This window comes from Malania oleifera, chromosome 2 (genome assembly GCF_029873635.1).
Source record: "Malania oleifera isolate guangnan ecotype guangnan chromosome 2, ASM2987363v1, whole genome shotgun sequence".
In the NCBI taxonomy this organism is placed as follows: Eukaryota; Viridiplantae; Streptophyta; class Magnoliopsida; order Santalales; family Ximeniaceae; genus Malania; species Malania oleifera.
Genome location: NC_080418.1, coordinates 92,454,184 through 92,475,260, shown reverse-complemented (window position 1 = coordinate 92,475,260; position 21,077 = coordinate 92,454,184). Strand labels below are relative to the sequence as shown.

The window sequence follows — 21,077 nt, the reverse complement described above, 5'->3', positions numbered from 1 at the left end:
GGTCTCAAAATCTCATCTATTATTACTTCATTTTTATTATCTATTTTTATAGTAATAGTGGGTAATAATACTATAATATAGGGCATAATTGTTCAATCAAAATTGTAAGGGCAATTTGATCCCATAATAGGATTCCCATGAAACTTGCCCATAGCGGTGGATGGTAATGGGATTCCCATGTTTTGTGGAATCTTTCATTACTATGGAACGTGAGATTATCACTGCATCAGATTTCAAAACCAAGTCAAATATGGGAATGGGATGCCATGGACATCGCATTCACATAAATGTCGAAAGATGCTGTGAACCAAATTCCACCTTAGGGTAATCTCAATCATGAATTGGAACTTATTTAAGTTAAGAAAGAACAATGGATCCTCATTGCCCCAAAAAAGAACATACTAATCTATTAGTATAGTCTTGGGAAGCAATGTTGCAATAAAGTCGGATCTACCCTCTCAGTGAGCTACTGAACATATGTTCTCAGCAATGATTTCTGATCTTTATGCCATAGGATTTTCGATTTTCGTTGGATAACAGTTCAGATCAGAGGCATATCTTTTCAATCTGTGACTGAAGGACGCTAGGTGAGGCCTTTTTGTTTGTTTGTTTGTTTTTTTTCTGTTGGAGTGAAATTAATGAGTGAATTGATGGATTAGGGTCTGGTTAGTGGCTGCATGGTGGTTTTTTGAGTGTCTTTTTTTGGCTTTTGTGTGACTGGAAAGATTTTCCCATCAAAATAAATTAGGGAAATTTTGGTATTGGGTGGTGCTTTGGTCGACAAGAAATGGAATTGGATCTAGGCTGGAGTCTATAGAGAAGAGGGCATTCAGTTTTATATTCCTGGGGGAGTGAAGGTCTATGGAGAGATTTTGCTGTGGCTTTGAATTTTGTTTTAGATCTGGTTAAAGATAGAATGTTCGGTCAAGCAAGCTGGCCTTTTTGGTCATATGTCAAGGGAGGGAGCTGGCTGGAAAGATGTGGTGAAGGGAATGCTTTGACCTTCATCTTCTAAAAATGGTGATTTTGTATCAGTTGTGGTCATTTGTTGCTGTCTTCTTGCAAGGATCAGTTTGTCATAGGTAGGGGTGTATTTGGGACAAGTGGACATAGTGGAATACTCAAAACGACTCAAGTCGAGTCAATTAAAAAATTTTGAGCTTGAAACTCAACCTGGACTTGACTTATTTGAACTCATACTTGAGTCGGATGCAAGTTTTTAGAACTCAAGCTTTATTTAATTAAGCATTTAAGCTCAATTTGATTATAAAATAATTTTAAATATAATCTGAATAATATTAAGCATATGTATTATATCACTTAACTAATATAAAAAAAAATAGTGAAATTACACAAGCTTGATTAGGGTTGCAAGTAGAATTATAGAACTCAAGCTTGACTCGTAACTCAAGTAGCTTGAGCTCATTGAATAGAATCGAATTGAGTTATGGAGCGAATTGGGCCTGGCTCGCTAGGTGGCTTGATTCACTTGTATCTCTAGTCATAGAGAAATGGTTGTTTGCTAGGGTTTCAAGGTGGAGCACTATTGGAAGAAGGATATTTGGGCAGTTCTGGGCTTGCTGCTGGGGTTTATTTGTGTGCGCCGAGTATTTTTTTTCTTTTTCTTTTGATTTGGGCTGATTGATTAATAAGGCTAGCTTGTATTTAACTTAGGCCCCCATCAATGCTCAAATATGTAATGAGGTCTTGTGGGAACAAGATTCTACTTGTGCCCAACATATTTGGGTTAAGGCCCATTCTGAAGGAGCATTTATATGGGAGGCCCATGATGATGGGGTTAATAAAAAAAAGGCTAGGCTCATAAAATAGATATTAAGAATGATGGGAGCTCTTTGTATTCTGCTGGTAGGTTTGTAAAGCAGTTGGGTTCTCGTCTCGTGGCTTTATCTTCATTTCTGGTGAAAGGTACCTTTCTCAGTAGTATTGGTCACGACTGAAAGTTGAGGGGGGGGGGGGGGGAGTGGAGTGTTAATGATAAAAATCCATCAGTCTTAGGGGGGGGGGGGGGGGATGGATGCTTTAGAAGCAAAGATAAAATTGTGGGTTAGAAGCAGTAAAAGCAGCTGATTTTATCTGCTTGTACTTGTTACTTTTAAGATGTAACAGATAATGTAAATAAACCTCTTCGTGAGCAATCTGCTCAAAATAGTTCTATTAAAGTTTATACTTGTCATACGGCAGTGCCGGCTGGTGTTGTCTCATTAGGGAATCAACTTAATTCTGATCTGTAGATGAAAAAAATAATTCAAGTGATAATGCTGGTAGCCTCTCTAATGTGGAGACCGTGGCTGATTTGAGGCTGGGATCGTATGAGAAGGTTAATGATGGAGATCAATTAAGGGCACAAAAGAAATGGGGCGGTGAGTGATGAGTCTGTTGAGGAGAGTGATTTTGATGGAGAATTTGGGTGTGATGGTGGATTATTATTGGATAATTTTTGTTAACAGTATGGATATGTGGCAGAATCTTCTGATCTCACCATCTTAGACTCCAGAAATTTTGCCTAAAATCCAGACATATAGGCCAAATATTTTCACAAATTTAAAAGAAAAACTGAAAAAATCCAAAAAAAATTGGCAGTTTTTCATTTTGTTTCTAATAATTCACAATCATTTTTTTAATCAGTTAAGAAAGTTTATTAAAGGACATCAAGGGGATGCCAGCCAATTAGTGAGAAGACAACAAAAAATACAACAATCCTCATTGTAGGGTGTCAAAAAAATCATGGATTACATTAATATACCTCTTACCCAGCCCAGTATGCCAATTAGAAATCATAGTTATCCAGCAATCCTTGACAACACGAAGGGGCGAAACCTGTCCTTCAAAAGCTGTCCTGTTTCTTTCCCTCAACATATGCCCGAAAAATGACAAGGGGATGAGGGAAAGTGCCTTCCTTCTATCTTAGAGTAGATCCCTTTCCAAGCCCATAACTTGGCCTCCACAGTTCTTCCAGTGTCTCACTTCTGCTTGATCATGGAAATGACCAAGTTCCAAAAATTTCTACTCCAAGAACAGTCCAGGAGAATGTGCTAATTGATTCAGCCGGCTACATAAGAAACATCTATTAACGAATGTAAGCCCTTTTTTGGAGTTTTCAATAGTGAGAATTTTTTTGACAGTTGCTTTCCATGTGAAAAAAGCAACCTTTGTAGGGGCAGCAGTTTTCCAAATGAATTTCCTAGGGAATTTGCTGCTGTTTTTTGGGAGATAAGATGTTTATAGCAGGATCTCACCGTAGACTTCCCATTTTATCCAGGGTCCACTGGGCTCATTGGTTGTGGTCTGGAACTTAATTTTGTTGAGGCTGCTGTAGAATTCTGTCAAATTATCAATATCCCAAACAAAGGAATTGCTAACTAGGGGGAATATTCCAGAACACCGCATGATAAGTGAGCTCAAGGTTCTTGCTAATAAGGGCATCTTTGTCATATGCCTGCGTTAAGATAGAAGGGTATTTCATGCAAAGCTGCGACTTTGTCACACTAGATAAGATAACAAAAGAATACATTATCCCATTCTCCACTTGAAAGTAAATGAGAGAGAAGAATATTTTCCATCCTGCCCTAGTAAATTTCCAAGCACATACACTGTGAGGCACATTCATCTCTTTTGAGGCCATCCAATATGATTAAAACTGTATTTGGTAGCAATGACTTCCCTCCAGAAATGTTTCTTCTCTATCATGAATCTTGATTGCCATTTTCCCAAGAGGGCCTTATTGAAAGTAGGAAGAGATTTCAGAACTAAGCCTCCTTTTTTTTTGCATAGGTTGTTTGACCACCTCTCATTTGACCAGATGATAGTTAAAATCCTCGCTTGTGTTCCCCCATAGGCATCTCCTTTGAATACCTTCAATCTCTTAGGTTGGATAAATTGCTTTTAATGAGCATGAGTCTTCCACCTTTTGACAAGTAATTCCTTTTGCAGCTGACGAGTTTTATTTCCAACTATGGGGTCCTAAACTCCTTTATCTTTAAACTTGGCTCTTGGAGGGAGACTGAGATTGGTAATAGGAAAAACCCCTATCTTAATAAGCTTGCAAATAGAGGCCCACAGTCGAAAGCCCCTACTGGAATGGAGTCCTAAACTCCATTATCTTTAAATTTGGCTCTTGGAGGGAGATGAGATAGGTAATAGGAAAAACCCCTAGCTTAATAAGCCTGCTGATAGAGGCCCACAGTCGAAAGTCCCTACTGGAATAATTTCACTTTTGTACAAGTTCACTTTCAATCCTGAAACTGCTTTGAACCTGAGGAGAATGCATCTGAGGTAAAGGATTTGCTCAGAATTATTGTCACAAAAAATGGTAGTGTCATCTGCAAAAAGGAGATAAGAGACGGCCAGATCCACATTGCTCTTCTGATGCTAAGCACCTTGAGTAGGCCATATTTGTTGGCTTTAATAGTATAACTTCTTTTATTATCAAAAGAATAATTATGATAAGGCTTAACACTTTGATAACCATGACAAACAATAAGGGGGAGAGGGGATCCCCTTGTCTCAAACCACAAGATGAACAGAAAAATCTGTGGGGTAGCCATTAATGATCACTGAGAATGAGGGAGTAGAGATGCATTGATGGATCCACCCATACCAGATTTCCCCAAAACTCAATCTGAGATATACTGAATAAAATTCCAATTCACATGTTCAACGCCTTTTCCATGTTGCTGACCACTTTTCGTTTCCTTTCCTTAATATAGGGTCCACAACTTTGTTCGCAATTAGAGCTGCATCCATGATCTTCCTGCCTGCTACAAAGGCATGCTGGTGTTTCCTGATAACTTCTGAAATTGCAAATTAAGCCTTGCTGCAAGGACTTTGGAAAGGAACTTATTCAAGCTGCCAACCAGGCTAATAAGGCAGAAATCTTAGATGTTGCAAGCCCCCATTTTCTTGGGTATCAAGGAGAAAAGAGTTGATTTGTTACTAGCCATGAATTTATTTGTTCAGTGGGAATGATAAAAAATACAGATTATATCCTGTCTGAGAAGACCTCAATTCCTTTGGAGGAAGGCGAAAGTGAAGCTGTCAGGACTGGGAGCTTTGACTCCATTGCAGCCCTTGAGAGCTTGAACAATTTCCTCTTCCTCAAAAGGCCTTTTGAGGCACCATGCTGTGTGGATAGGTTCCTGAAAATAATGCCTTCACCTGCTAGTCTCCGAGACTCTTGCTCGCTGTAAAGGTATTTGTCAAAATTGAAAATGCCCCTTTTGATACCCCCTTCACCAATTAGAATCTCTCTTCCACTTCGGTTCTTGTTTATATGTTGAACTTTCAGTAAGCATTAGCAGTTCAGTGGAAGAAATTAGTATTCATGTGCCCCTCTGTTGACCGAAGAGCCCTGGATTTTTGCCTCCAAGCAATTTCATCCATGTTGATGACTTCTTCAAGATCTTTTCTGAGAGTAAGTCTTCTAGATCTTCTCTTGGTGCTAAGGTCCCGTTTAAGCTCTTCTTTAACCAGCTCCTTAATGCTGTTGAGAATTACATTCTTCCTCAAGTTTATGTTGCCAAAAATATTTCTGTCCCACCTTTTCAGTTTCTCTTCAAGAACTTTCAATTTTGAGGCACCCATGAAGCTTGCCTTTCCATCAAAATGCAACTTGCTTGACCTGATCATTGAACACTTTGTACTAGAGCCTCATATTCTCGAAGCAGAAGGGGTTGGCCCCCACTCATTTCCTCCCATGTCAAGAAGGATGGGAAAGTGGTCTGAGATGGGTTGTGGAAGCAATAACTAGGTTACCATAGGGAAGTGTTCCTCCCAGCCTGTGGAAATTTAGTTCCTTGAGTGTGAGGAAGTCTCCTTAGAGTTGGACCACATGAGAGTTCTGTCAATGAGGGGAAGGTAGATGAGGGCACAAAAATTCATGTAGTCATGGAACTCCTGCATGCTAGTTGTCTCTGAGGTTCTCTCGCTCCTTTCATGTGGATAGAAAATGTTAAGATCTCATCGATTAGCCAAGGCCAAGGGGCATCCCATTTGCCTCTAGCCTTCTGTAGCTCATTCCACAAATGATGCCTGAAAGAGCCTTCATCTGGGCCATAAAACTCAGTGAAAATCTAGATAAAGTTGTCCTCTGAATTCTCGAATAGGCAGGAAGCCAATAAGGGATTGAGGGAATGGTTGACAATTTCCACCGTGACATCATTCCATATATATGAGAATTCCTCCTGCATTATCAGCTGCTCCCAAAATAATCCACTTGCAGTTCTTGATCCCCCATAAACTGCTGACCATACTGTGATTTAAAGAATTAGCTTTATTTTACTGAAAACAAGTAACATTTTTAATCTTTGAGAAACAACCTGATTACCGTCCTTTTAACTTTGTAATTAAGGCTCGTCACATTCCATGAAATCAATTTCCTCAACATATGTTCATCTCAATAACCCAACTGCTTCCAGCGTATACCAGGTCTGAATTCCCTCCAATCTTTCATAATTTACTGAGCGTTTCAATCTCTTTATTCCCTGTTTGCATCCTCTTAGGGCTGCTGCTCTGAGGTTATTTTTACAAATGATTCTACCTTTCTCACTTTTCTTTTCTATTTCTTTAAATGAGCACATTGCTGTGTCCTTGAAACCTTTGAAAGATACTCCAATAGTTTTGTTAACTTCATTTTGTGAAGAACTTAGTCAGACACCTGCCCCCCCCTTGAATCTCCTCTGAATAATTGCGACAAGCAAAAATCAACTCTATTTTCTTCTCCCACTCTAAATAGACTTCAGGGTCAGTCCTACCTTAGAAAGATGGTATTTTCATTTTGATGCTCCCAAGGTTCCTATCTACCCCATCTCGGCCCTTTGGATTTCTCTTAGGTCCTCTTCCATGCCTACCTCCTCTAGGTCTGCCCATTCCACCCATTCCAACTTCAGATGCTATGTCCTCCATCCTCTTCTTTGTTCTCATACTCATTTTCAATGCTAGGCTCATGTCTCCTCCTATCTTGCCCACCTTGCAGATTTCTAATCACTACCTCTTGCTGATCCATCCTATCCTTCACCTCCCCCAACACCAAATTCAACTGTTCAAACTGTTGATGCATGGCCTGCAACACAAAGAATGAGTTATCCGCCTCCTCTTTAGGTGTCAAGTCACTCTTTATGAGACATTTTTAATGCGCTGCAAAACAAGAATGTTAGTGGTAAAACCCCACACACTCCCTTACATGTTTACGCTCAAATATTGTCACTCCACTTGTGTTTCACTCTTTTGGCCTTCCAATACTATTCTCACCCACTCTTGCCTTTTACCTCACCTGTTTTCCCTTTCAAGTTCTTTAAGAACTAGTTGAACTAAATCAAGACACAACCTTGTATTATTCCAACCAGCAATAGATTCAAGAAACAAAAAAGGAAGAAAATGACATGGGTCTCAAGGAATATGTATGGTTACAAATTCAAAATACAAATTCAAATTCAAATTCAAGTTACATAACAAGAAGATCTAGGCTATCAGATAGTAGATTTAATTTATACGAGGAAAAAGAGCAATTAGGAAACAAGATACTAAAAATGATATATTTGACCCCTTTGAAGATAAAGATCAATCAACACCAAATCACTTCAATTTTTGGATTGCAAAGCATATCAAACGGCCATTTCTGAAATTTCTCTCTTTCTTTTTTGTTTTTTTTGTTTTACTATGCAGCAACCTTTGAATACACTGTTTTTTTTTTGTTTTTGTTTTTTTTTTAAAATTTTTAAAACTATGCAGCAACCTTTGAATATGCTACCTTTTTATTTTTTATTTTTAATATGTACATATTACGAAAATTTCTGAAAAAGATTGCAATTTCAGCAACAATAATTAAAATTTCCGAAAAAGATTGATCTGATTTCAACAAGAAACGGAAATAGAAGGAATCAAAGCAAATATTATAGATCTGGAAATTTTAGATCCGGAAATTAAAGCAAAGATTCGTGTAATCAAAAAGGATAAATCAGACCTGATTTGGAGCCTGAGCTCTGATACCAAATGATGTGAATCCTTGAGATCGGAATCCCTTGAACCCACAAACAAATTGAAAACTTACCCAAGAACGCCAAGAATCAAGTCACGATGATCTAGACCCTTTGAAATCTTGCTTCAAGAACCTAGATTTGGTGAGAACGCCACAAAGGTTTGGCCTTTGATAAGTTCTTAGTTTATTCAAGATCAAGTAGAGAAAACTGAAAATTCTCTAGGAAGAAAGACTTCATTCACGTTCAACTTGTGGAGAATGCTGCTACAAGTCTGCTTTTAAACCCCTCCATTCAAATTCAAATTCAAATTCAAATTCAAATAACGTTACAACAGCCTAAACTACATGCCTATAACTAATAAAAGAAGCCCACCTAATAAATCAAATAGGCCCAAACGCCTACAACCATAGAAACATAAATATGCCCACATGCCTAACCTTATTGAAATAAAGAGTCTACACTAAACCACTAGGCTATGCGGCCCCCCTCTGTAGCTTGTATCACATGGATTAAAGTTGGTTCTTTTTTTTTCAAGCCCATCTTGAATGTTGGGGTCTTGCTTATAAGTTTGCAAACTCGGCCTAAGTGGATTGCACCAATCCTTGCATTGCTTCCTTGATCTTCTTAGCTCTTAACCTTGTGATTGGCCCATCTGGAACTTGCAAGGGATCTTTAAGACTCGGTCCACCATGGTGCCCATCACATGGAGTTTTGCGGACTGTCTTTTTCTTTTTCTTTTATCTTGTTTTCCATATTGTTGCATTCCCATATTTTTGGTTGAAAACAAGAAGGTTGATGTAGATAATTCACCATTTACTCTCAATTCTCAAATTTTGGAGGAATAGTTAAATCAATAAAGGGAAAAGTTTGTAAAAAACTTCCTTAGACTGATTTCAAACATTAATAGATGGTGAATTCTTGTCTTCGAGTGTAGCTTCATGGACTTTAGTGTTGTACTTGTCTTTTTACTTGGGGCAAAATTCCAATCTTAAATGTTTGATACAAATTGATAGGCTCCAACTCTTGGTTGGTAACTGTTTTAATGATATCGTTCTTATTGTTGTTACAATGGCATTTTTAATGTGGCCTTAACGAGGCAATTGATTCATCAATTGAGCACATCAGAATATTCAATTAAAGGAATTCTTCATGGTCTTGAAGTATGCATATATTCCTTGAATCTAGAATTATAAAGTGATAAACATTAGATAAAATATTAATTTTATATCCTTCCTTGGTTCTCAGCTTATTATCATAATAGATTTCAGGTTTCTGGCTCATTGCTGTTCACTGTTATGCGATCTTGTGCTAATAGCATAGCAAGATTGCTCTTATAAATGGTTGAGCTTACAAGTTTGTGTGCATATATGATTTGTTCTAATCATTGATCTTTAACTTATTAGGTTGTTGCAATTACTGTGTTCTGCTTGTTGGTGGTTGCATTCTATGCTTTCTTTGCACCTTTCCTTTGGGGCCGCATTTGGGAATATGCTTTAATTGCTGCCTATTCTCCAGTGGTACGTAAATTTATTTGGTTTCTTATTTCCTAGGATTTATTTATCTTTATTCTATTTATAATTGCAATTATGCTTAATCAGAATTTGTGCACATGTTTGATAAAAAGAAAATTATTTTTAAAAAGTTAAAATTGTTTTAGTGAAAGCTTGCTATTCTCATGCTTGTAGCTGAAGTAAATTGATAGTTTTATACCTATATGATATGCATTAAAAACTTTTCCTAAATGAAAAAAAAAACCTGCTTTTTTTTTTTTGGGTGCATGATGATCTTACTTGAGATTCCTTCATCCATATCTATGCAATAATATTTTGTTGTCACAACCATCATAGTGACGTGCCTAACTTAATCAGACATAAAAAAGTACTATGTTTTCATTTTCTCTCCAAGCAAGAGGAGCTTTATAACTGTTGTTCTTCCCTTATTCTTCTGTTGGCACTGTAGGCACTCCTTGTTTTCATTCTCTATGTTCGAAGTACTGCAATCAATCCTGCAGATCCTGGCATCATGTCTAAATTTGATTCCAAAGGTTTAAATAAACCTAATGCAATGCAAGGGATATTGACCAAGGACCAGCCCAGAAAATTTGACGAGATTGGATCCAGGCTGCCTTCTTCTCCATCATCGATGTCTAAGAGTTCCATAGGTGTAGCTAACTCTAGTAAGAAAGGTTCTGCTGGGGAAGTTGGGATAGAAAAAATTCCAGTGGAACCTGCAAGTCAAAAATCATTTTTATGTAATTTTAAGATTCTCTGCGCACTGTTTGTACATGAAGATTGCTGCAAACAGGAAGCAGTGGCTGGGCAACAGGGCACAGGTGAAGATGCTTTGTTCTGCACATTGTGCAATGCTGAGGTATTTCTAGCGCTAGTATGGTTTTATGATGGAGCAAGTTTATATTTCTCTCTCCTAATTATAAAACAGGTTTTCTCATTCTTTGCTCATAATGATTCTGCAAAGTTGCCTCACAACTGTTACGTAACACCGTCACTTAACGGTTTTTTGGGTGCCCGATACTGTTACACTCCATGAAATTGGTGGGAAGAAAAATCACGGCTGTAGCGGCCGTTACGGACCGCGACCATCACGTAAAGGCCACTACGGCCGTTATGTAACTGCTGCAGAACTGTTGTTATGCCAAAAAAAGTTTATTCTATTTTTTACTTTTTCTTCTCACTTTTGTTTTCCCCACTTTCATAAATCATTCTCAATATACTATGTGGCGAGAGGGGGAAAAGATTATAATGAAGATGATAATGATACAAAATTTACTATTTTTTTTAAATGCTCAAAAGAGATGCATTAATTAACAATTTGTAAATGCTAACTTCTTAGGAAAATATTTTATTTTGATAAAATTAGCAATTTGATATTTATGTTCTATATTTGTCAACTTCTACCTTCTTTTCTTTTTTAGTTATTGTATATTTGTATTCTTCATATGTCTTATGTGTCTAATAGATTAATGGAGTGTATAATGTGTATGGTTTTGTTAAGTAATTTATCACATATAAGAGTTTATCATGCATAAGAATAATGAGAAAGTATAAACACACACACATGTAATTTTTCTATCAATGGTGGTTTAAAAAAAATGTAAATTTCTTGCCCTTACCAAGCAAATTAGTTGAACTAAAGGATCCAAAATATGCTAGAACTCTTTCTAAGACGGGTTAATGCTTAAAACATGCAAATAGACTAATATGCACAAGGTTGTGCATGCTTGAACTTCCCATTACACCTGTTACCATTACATTACACTACCTGCTACTGCAATTTAAAACCATGAGAGAAAATGATTATGTGAAGTGCAGTTTTTTAGCGGAAAGTTGGATTCCAGCTGCATAGCTAATGGGTTTGATAGAAATTTAAATAAGACTTCTTTATGCTAACTTGTTAAGCATTCCAACAGTAACGTCAGTGGTTTCAAGTAAAGTGTAAAAGTAATAGTATACTGTAGGACTTTGTGTACATTTATTTTGATAAGTTAAGAATATATATATATATATATATATATATATGCATTGGAGCATGTTTTAGGTAAAGTGAACATGATATTTAAAACACTTCAACCTCTGTTTTCCATGAATCAGCTTGAATGCTCTTCGTATGCCCAAGTTGTAGCTGTCACCTTAGGAAAAAAATTTTTGTTCTTGGCCTGAGTAATTTCTAAAAATAGGTTAATTGGTTCATTAAATAGAAAATTTTTTATGTACGACATCATATCATTTTAGCTGTGTAATCTTGTCAAAATCCCAGTCCGAGGACCCAAATAAGCACATAACTAGCTGAGAATGCTCAACAACCGAACCAAAAGATTAAGTTGATTCCTTATGGGAGAAATCCTATTACAAACCATTCAACCCTTTCTCACGTGGTTGATGTCGGACATTTCTCAATATATGTTGGTCAAATATGGGATAAGTTCTCTGGGCTGACATGTTTTATTTGAGGAATTGTACAGATTTTCTCCCACACACTTGAGTCCTTGCAAAGCTTCGCACATATTCAGATGAATCAGATCAAATGCTTTGCTGGGCCATGTTGAGCAGCTCATGTGTACACACGCACATTACTTTGTGAAATACATGTTTCTTTGCCCATGTGAACTGCTTTACAGAATTGAACCAAATCAAATTGGTTTGCTTGTGAATAACTTCAATGGGGACGAGGGTTTTCATGATGCTCTGCTGCTGGCAGCTCCTCTCTCCTAGACTGAAAGCATGGTGATATCTCTTCCCCCCTTCCTTTGAAAACCCTACCTTCAAGAACCCATACTCTCCTAGGCGGCTTCTCTCTCCTAGACTGAAAGCATGGTGATATCTCTGAGGAAGCTTATGATCAAGTTTGTTGAAAGTTCTCTCCTAAAGATTTGGCGCAAAACGATTTTGGGTATGGGTGGAGAAAATGGATAACAAGTGCCCTCCATCAGCAGTTGTTGTGATTGTTAGCAGAGAGCCAAATTCTTGGTTTAAGACTCGAGGTGAGTTAGCCAAGGTAATGCTTTCAACTCCTTTCTTTTACTTCCGTTGTGGAAGAGGGTTAATAGAAGATACTAGGGTGGCATCTGAGGATATTTTAGTTTCTCATTTGCAGTTTGCATATGATATATGTATATATTTTCTCATGTTCAATGATGTGGTAATTTTTCCAACGTGTTAAACTCTTTATGAGCTTTGACAGGGTTTCAAACTCAAAAATTAATTTGTCTAAGAGTGGAGTTGCTGGGATTAATGCAGCCTCCTTTCTCAGTTTGCTGGCATGGCAGGTCATTTTCTTCTAGATTGGCCTCTTACTTTGGACGTCTTACAGGTAGATCTTTTTGGAATTCCATGGTAGACAATGTTTCCAGGAAACTGGATGGTTGGAGGGATGCATGTTTTATTTCAGCAAGGGGTAGACAAGGTGTGTTGTTCTAGATTCCTGCATAGGTGTCTTCTAACTTTTAAGTTAGAAAAGCTGACAAATTATTTTCACTAGTCAGTGGTAGTTGGTAGGTGCCAATGAGAGATTATATAAATAGTTCTGGTGGGGTTTGTCAGCCCAAGAATGAAGGTCCTTCAGGTCAGGGAAACTTAGTGGTGACCTGATAGCGTCTTTTTGGTGGGGGTGTGAACATTGTGGTTGTGACAGGAACTGGAGAAACCAAAGAATATAATGGAACCAAATTGGCTTGGTCAGGATGTGGATATTAAGCTTACGACATGGAACCAGAAGAACTGAAGAATTGAACCAAATCAAATTGTTTGCTTCTCAATAACTTCAAATTGAAGAGTTAAACCCAATCCTAGGGCCTTGTTTTGGAATTGTTTTGAAGCCAATATTTCACATCCTCTAATTCCTTGAGACTCAATAGAGTCATGACATGATTGCCACCCCCCAATGCGACGACATATAAACGTTGCTCGATGGCCCTATACAAGAAAGCATTCTTAACATCTAATTGGTATAAATTGTTTTTTTTTAATCAGTAAAGAAAATTTATAGAAGGGCATCAAAGAGATGTCACCCAAGTCTGATACAAAAAGACCACCTACACTGCAGGTGTTGAAGTCAAAAATTGCAAGAGAACTGTTAAAAAACAACTCACTATGCCGGCTCATTACAATGGCAACCCAGTGGTCTTTACTAAAATGTAGGGGCATGGCCGATCCTTCAAAAGCTCTCCTAGTTCTTTCCCTCCACACAAACCCAAAGATGGTGAGAGGAATGAGGAACAAAGCTTTCCTATTTTTCTTGCTGGATTGGATACCTTTTCAGGCCTGTAACTCTTCTCCCACTGATCTGGCCATGACCCACTGCTGCCTGGTGAAAGAATTGGCCAAGTTCCAAAATTTCCTGGTCCAGGAGCAGTGCAAGAGGATGTAGTAAAAAAATCAGTATTATCCAAACATAAAATGCACCTGTTAACAAGGGAAAGCCCCCTTTTCGGCAAATTTATCAAGGTTTAGAATCTTCTCAAGGTTGCCTTGCATACAAAGAAAGCAACCTTTGTGGAGATAGGATCCTAAGGAGTTGGAGTTTGAGGGGATCCTCTAATTGGTATATAATGGCTAGTCATAATTAACAGTTAAGGAAATCAAAACCCGAATAGAATTCAACTAAGCTACAGTAGAGAAAGTCTCTGAGTAATCAATTACCCACATCTTGATATATTCTTTGGTCACCAATTGGTCTTTTAGACTAGGTCTTTTAGCCTTTGGGAGGGAGGGAGGGAGAGAGAGAGTTGCCTTGCATGCAAAGAAAGCAACCTTTGTGGAGATAGGATCCTATGGAGTTGGAGTTTGAGGGGATCCTCTAATTGGTATATAATGGCTAGTCAAAATTAACAGTCAAGGAAATCAAAACCCGAGGGAGGGAGGGAGTCTCTGAGTAATCAATTAATCCCATTAATTGAAATGGGATCACCAAGAAAAATTGGCCCAAGCCAAGACTTTTTGGGCAATTCTTAGAATAATGGCAGATTACTCTTCCTCTGAAGATGACATCAGCCATGACTTCGACTTTTAGTCCTAATCAAGAAAAGCGGAGTAATTCCATATGTAAGGACTCTATAGTGAATTTTGTAGATTATTTTGTATGGTGCTGTTCCGTGTTTGAATTGATAGTTATAGGTTTGAATATCTTCTAGATCTATTTGTTAATAAGTATCACAATCCTTGTATCCTCTCTAAGACAGACGAGGAGAGAATTATTAGGTCCTAATTTTGATAATGGTTTTATTCCAATTTGCACACATCCAATATGGATATTGTTATATCCTAATTTGCTATAACCTATTCAGGATTTTTTGGATAGAACATTGGTTGTATAAAATTTGCTTGTAAATTTGACGTCAATCTCTTTTAACTTTTGCCCTATCATGGGTCTGAATTTTAATATTTTGCCTTTTTTGTAAATTTTATTTTTATCCATATAAGGTAATTTCCAATTTGAGAGTTCTTTATCATTCCAACATGATTCTTGGCTTATTATTGTTTCACCAGTTTTACAGCCTAGATGGCTACTGGAACTTGAGACACTTGACATAAGTAATTATTAAACTTGATTTCCACAAAATTTTTCAGCCGCAACGGCCTAGCAGGCTGGCTTTACCGCCCTTCCTCTCCATAAATCGGGACTTACTACCCTAGCTTACCATCTTTAAGCTTAGAATTTTATGAGAATTAAGCTCAAAGATTACCTATACCAACTGGCTCTGATACCACTATCTAACCTAGGACTATAAAACTTGCAAAATAATAATAATAATGCTAAGTGCGGTTGGAATAAAAATTTAGAATCACTGCAGAAATGAAATAATAATAAGTTTTGCAATAATAAGACTTATAAAAAATTTCAAAAATATGAGTACTGCGGAAACATGAGTAAAATTGCAAGAAATAAGTAAAATTGCAGAGGACGGAAATTTAAATATATAATTGCAATTGCAGAAAAATAAATAAAATTGCAGAGGACTTGCAAAGAAAGTATGGAAATTTAAATAGATACAATTTTTATTGATGGATTTTGAGACAAACTTACAATATTGACAATATTGGCAAATTTTCTATGGACTTTGATCTTGTTCTTCACAACTTTTCCACAAGGGAGTTGTGGAAGTGTAAGTGAAGGAGGAAGTTATGCCCAAGGAAGAAGACACTAGGTCAATTAAAGAGGCCTTGAAACTCAAACATACATTAAACAAAGTTTTTAAACATTAAAATAATTGTTTTGCAGAAAATGGCCATCAAAGTGAAAAAGAATCTTGCTTCCAGTCATTGCTCCTTCAAAAGTAGTTCATAGAAAAGCTTTAAATATTGCTTATGACCGACATCCGCTTTATTTCAATATATTGCTAGCATCCATCTAACTTTAAATATTGCATCCATTATAATAAAAGCTAGATGGATGCCAGCAATATATTATAATAAAGTGGATGTCGGTCATAAGCAATGGGACAATAGCCCTTAAAAGCAAATGAAATCAAAAAGAAAGAAAGCTACAAAAAATCATACTACTAGAGAGAGAGAGAGAGAGAGAGAAATTTTTATCAAAATAAACCAAGAGAAAGAAAAAGTTTTATTTTGAAGTAAAATTGCCTTGAACCAAGCATCACGATAATCTTAGTAATTGAAAGAAAGAAAGCTACAAAAAATCATACTACCAGATTGATTTTTATCAAAATAAACCAGGAGAAAGAAAAGGTTTTATTTTGAAGTAAAATTGCCTTGAACCAAGCATCACGATAATCCTAGAAATTGAAATGGCTGGGATCACCAAGAAAAATTGGCCCAAGCCAAGATCTCAGGGCAATCCTTAGAATAATAGCAGATTACTCTTTCTCTGAAGATGACATGAGCCATGACTTCGATTTTTGGTCCTAATCAAGAAAATAGGAGTAATTCCAGATGTAAGGACTCTATAGTGAATTTTGTAGAGTATTTTGTACGGTGCCGTTCCATGTTTGAATTGTTAGTTATAGGTTTGAATATCTTCTAGATCAATTTGTTGATAAGTATCACAATCCTTGTATCGTCTCTAAGACAGACGAGGATAGAATTATTAAGTCCTAATTTTGATAATGGTTTTATTCTAATTTGCACACATCCAATATGGAGATTGTTATATCCTAATTTGCTATAGCCTCTTAAGGATTTTTTGGATAGAAAATTGGTTGTATAAAATTTGCATGTAAATTTGACATCAATCTCTTTTAACTTTTGCCCTCTCATGGATATGAATTCTAATATGTTCCCTTTTTTATAAATTGTATTTTCATCCATATTAGGTAATTTCCAATTTGAGAGTTCTTTATCACTCCAACATGATTCTTGGCTTATTATTGTTTCGCCAGTTTTAGAGCCTAGATGGCTACTGGAACTTGAGACACTTGACATAAGTAGTTATTAAACTTGATTTCCACAAAAATTTTCAGCTGTAACGGCCTAGCATACTGAATTTACCGCCCTTCCTCTCCATAAATCGGGACTTAGAGAGCTTCTACCTCATTTTCACTCTATTGAAATTGAGCTTGGTTTCAGGAAGGTACTTTGCTAAAGAAATTTTTATCAAAACAAATAAACCAAGAGAAAGAAAAGGTTTTATTTTGAAGTAAAATTGCCTTGAACCAAGCATCATGATAATCCCATTAATTGAAATGGTTGGGATCACCAAGCAAAATTGGCCCAAGCCAAGACTCCAAAAGATTTCAGGGCAATCTTTAGAATAATGGCAGATTACTCTTCCTCTGAAGATGACATCAGCCATGACTTCGACTTTTAGTCCTAATCAAGAAAAGCGGAGTAATTCTAGATGTAAGGAAATAGAGAATTTTCTAGATTATTTTGTACGGTGCTGTTCCATGTTTGAATTGATAGTTATAGGTTTGAATATCTTCTAGATCAGTTTGTTGATAAGTATCACAATTCTTGTATCGTCTCTAAGACAGATGAGGATTAAGTCCAAATTTTGATAATGGTTTTATTCCAATTTGCACACATCCAATATGGATATTGTTATATCCTAATTTTCTATAGCCTCTTAAGGATTTTTTGGATGGAAGATTGGTTGTATAAAATTTGCTTGTAGATTTGATGTCAATCTCTTTTAACTTTTGCCCTATCATGGGTGTTCACTGAGGATAGTGAGAACCTTGACATGTAAAGGTGGTGTAGAAGCAACAGAAATAGACAAAACAAAAGAATGCACTATAGAAGGAAGATGAATTGTATAAATATACTTAGAAATAGGATAAGTGATCACAAGTTTTGATACCTTTCTAGTGAGAAACGGGCAAATCCAAGTTGAATTTTGATACTGTGGAAAGTTGATGAAGCGGCTGAATGGCTGCAGTGGTATCAGTTCCTTTCTTATGACACACATTTTCCATCAATAATAGCTCTAAAGCAATAGCAGACATATCATGTGTAACATTAGTAGTATCTTGTATGAGACATGATTTTAGAACACGAACTGGACTGGCTGGTTGGACTGGGTTTGACTAGACCCTGTCGCTTGGCTGGTCTGGAATTCTGTGGCCTGGATAAGATCTAATTTGAGCTAAAATTGGATCAACTAAGTGTGACCCCGCCTAAACCAGCTAGACTTGGTGGGTCAGCTGGGTTGACTCAGTCACAAAATCATTAAAAATATGAAGGGGCGAAGGCTCCCAGCACCTCCAAGAGCTCACTTCACCAAGAGTTGTCTACAGGGCCCTCACCTGGACTGTAGACCGTGGTTAGAAGCCACTCGAACCTATCCTTTATGTTTCTGAACGGGCAAGAAACGGAGGAATTCAGAAGAGTGATCCAGCATTTCCATGACTTCCTGCTTCCATCAATGAGAATGGCTCCAAGGGAAATCCACCTACCAGCCTGATGCCCCAGAAGCTGTTGACCATAAACTGATCCAGATATTCAGCTTTAGTTTCCTGCAGGCAAACATCTCGTCTCCACTCCTTGAGAAAAAAACTTAATTAAAGCCCTTTTGATTTAACAGTAAAACTCCTCAAATTGCACGAAATCAGTTTCCTCAACATAGGTTCAGTGAAAGACTCGGGTTGCTGCCATTCTCCATCAAGTCTGAAATCCCACTAGCGTTATCACAATTATCTGAGAACTCCAAATGTTTGACTTAGCCTCCTTCTTGCTACTGCTGCCGAGGGGTTTTTTTCAAGGTAAGTTTTCCTATATTTGAAGCCCTCAAAGGAAACTCCATTCATTTTCCGGAAACTGATCAGATACCTGCTCCTTGAAACAACCACTGCGAATGTCCATCCCTTTTAACACCTCAATTCCAGGGGAGAAGGAACTGTCCTGTGATGAGTCCAGGACAATCTTTTTCCTCTCGATATTTCATAAACTCCATATCCAGGCAATCCCCCTTCTTCCTGAGGCTTATCAGCGAGCATGAGAATTTCCTGCTGAGGGAACTCCAGTCCAGCATGACAATGGGTCTGAAAGCTGACTTGTTTAACACAACTTAGGCCTCCAAAAGATTTTAAGGAAGTGAGTTGGGCTGGCTAGGAAGAGGGGAGGCCTGAAGGCTGAAGGCACGCAATGTCAAAAAGAAACACATTAGACTTCGTGCTAGTTGAGCTCGAGATTAAATCCACCCTAAGGTCCACAAAGTGTGAGGAAGTTTTGGGCCAAACTTTTTAGGATGTTATGTTTATCTGTGACTGCTTGTCTTGTGTGCATGGGATGGGTTACCATCATTAAATACTAGTATAGGTTTTATGCCTTGAGTGTCTTTATGCCTTAATGTAAAATTGGAGTATGATTCCTCGGATATTTTGATAGTGTCATATCTAAAATAGCATATAAAGCTCTTTAGGGGGAGGGTGAGTGTTCATTAGTCTTGTAAAACTCACTAGCTTTTGTAAACATCTTTAGCCTATTTGCCTCCACCGCTAAATACACATTGCTTATGGAGGTGTTGCCGATGAATTACGTTGCTTCAATCACTTGCTTGCCATTTGCTTTCATGAATTGCTTACTGCTTTTGCTTTACATTCAATTTCTGTGAATGTGTTCTGTTGGTGAATTGCGGCCATCTTTGGTTGACTAGTTAAATAAGAGTGCTTTAGCTAGTGTTGCACGACCCTTCACAAGGTGTGAAATATTCGACCCATGACACTAAGGGAGCCTGACCTAGATAATTTTAGAAAACAATCATAAGAATCCATCTATTCCTTGGTTTCTTGATGTTTGAAACTTGTGAAGGAGCACGGATCATAATTTACTTTCTTGATCTCTTGTGAGCATGGCTTAAGCCTTCAGAAAGAATCTCTAGGAGTAGCTGCAATGGGGACAAAAAATACACAACATAATGGGAGGTCTGGAGGGGGTTACATTTGTTTTTTTGGGGGAGAGGGGTGGCTATTTCCCTGTCACATTTTGAATGATGGCACTCCTCGTGGTGCAGAGACTTTGGATTTTAGCTTGGGGTTAGGAATCACTTGATTTCCCAAGTTTGCTGTAGCTATTGCAGTTTTTGCGCCAAACACCTATTCAGTTGAGGCCTCTAGGAAAAGGCTATATTTCTCCACCAGCATTAATCTCCGTTAGGGCTAGAAATCTTGTGCTTTTTGTGCCAATCATCCATTGGGCAGAAGCCTCCAAGGAAAGGCTATATTCCTTCGTACACCAGCATTGATCTCCATTAGGGCTAGAAATCTGCTGAATATGTTCTTTTTGAGTTGAAGCAACAAGGTCCTGTCCTTGTTCCTTGTGTGACAAAACCAAGAGGAAGATGTGGGCCTTTCCTCTCTTCAAACCCAAAAATATTCCCAAGCAGCGAGGAGCCATACAATCTCGACCCTTTCCAAGAAAATCGAAATCTTCCTAGCCTTTCGATACTTGGTGATACTAAGGAGATCAACATACTCGCCATAAAAAACTAGATCAATGTCTTCCTTTTGATGAGCATAGATTGCTTTGCATTGCCTTGCAAGAGAGAGAGTGAGAGAAAGAGAGAGAGAGGTGCTGGAACCAGCAATACCTTTGCCACGGCATCCCCATGAATCTTAGCCTTTGCCACCTATTCTCCCTTTCCCACAACCAGAGGTAGCACCAGCCACAGCTGAATTGCCCCGAGAAGCTTGAAGAAGAGGAGCTAAATCCATTTTTGGTAATTCTTTGGGTTCTAGCATATGCTTCATCTAGAGGGTATGGATTCTATAGCTGGTATGTGATAACGAGCTTTTTGCAGTTCGTGAGCATCTCCACAGCTGTACTTATTGGTTGGTAGAGATTTAGGGCCAATTTAGTCATAGAAAAAAAAAATTATTTTTCATGTCCGGTTTTCTAAAAGAATTACAAAATTGCCACCTTGTTCTACAGTTTTCCAGTATTTATAAAAATTTGAAATTTTTTTTTATGGTTTTTCTGCTTTCCTATATAAATTTTGGAAAATTGGAATAGAAGGTGGCATTTTTGTTATTCTTTGGAATATTGAAAATGGAAAATGAAAACTGTTTTCGACAGCTGAATCCTTAATTCCTCCCAAATGCCCCTTAGAGTAGTGTTGTACTAGCTGATTGATACACTCTCTTGCTCAAACTAGAACTTCTCATCACATCAAATA

General features: G+C 37.6%; 1 protein-coding gene across 4 annotated transcripts in view; it reads left to right on the top strand.

Annotated features, from left to right (window-relative positions):
• The window catches only part of LOC131149105 (probable protein S-acyltransferase 19), a 43,372-nt gene that overhangs the window by 13,306 nt on the left and 8,989 nt on the right, over window positions 1-21,077 (top strand). For 2 of the 4 annotated variants that reach the window (XM_058099202.1, XM_058099201.1), the window contains exons 2-3: window positions 9,398-9,511; window positions 9,954-10,364. In XM_058099202.1, coding sequence (XP_057955185.1) covers window positions 9,398-9,511; window positions 9,954-10,364 — 525 coding nt within the window. The remainder of the gene's footprint in view (window positions 1-9,397; window positions 9,512-9,953; window positions 10,365-21,077) is intronic. The other 2 variants (XM_058099204.1, XM_058099203.1) reach the window with 1 other exon arrangement.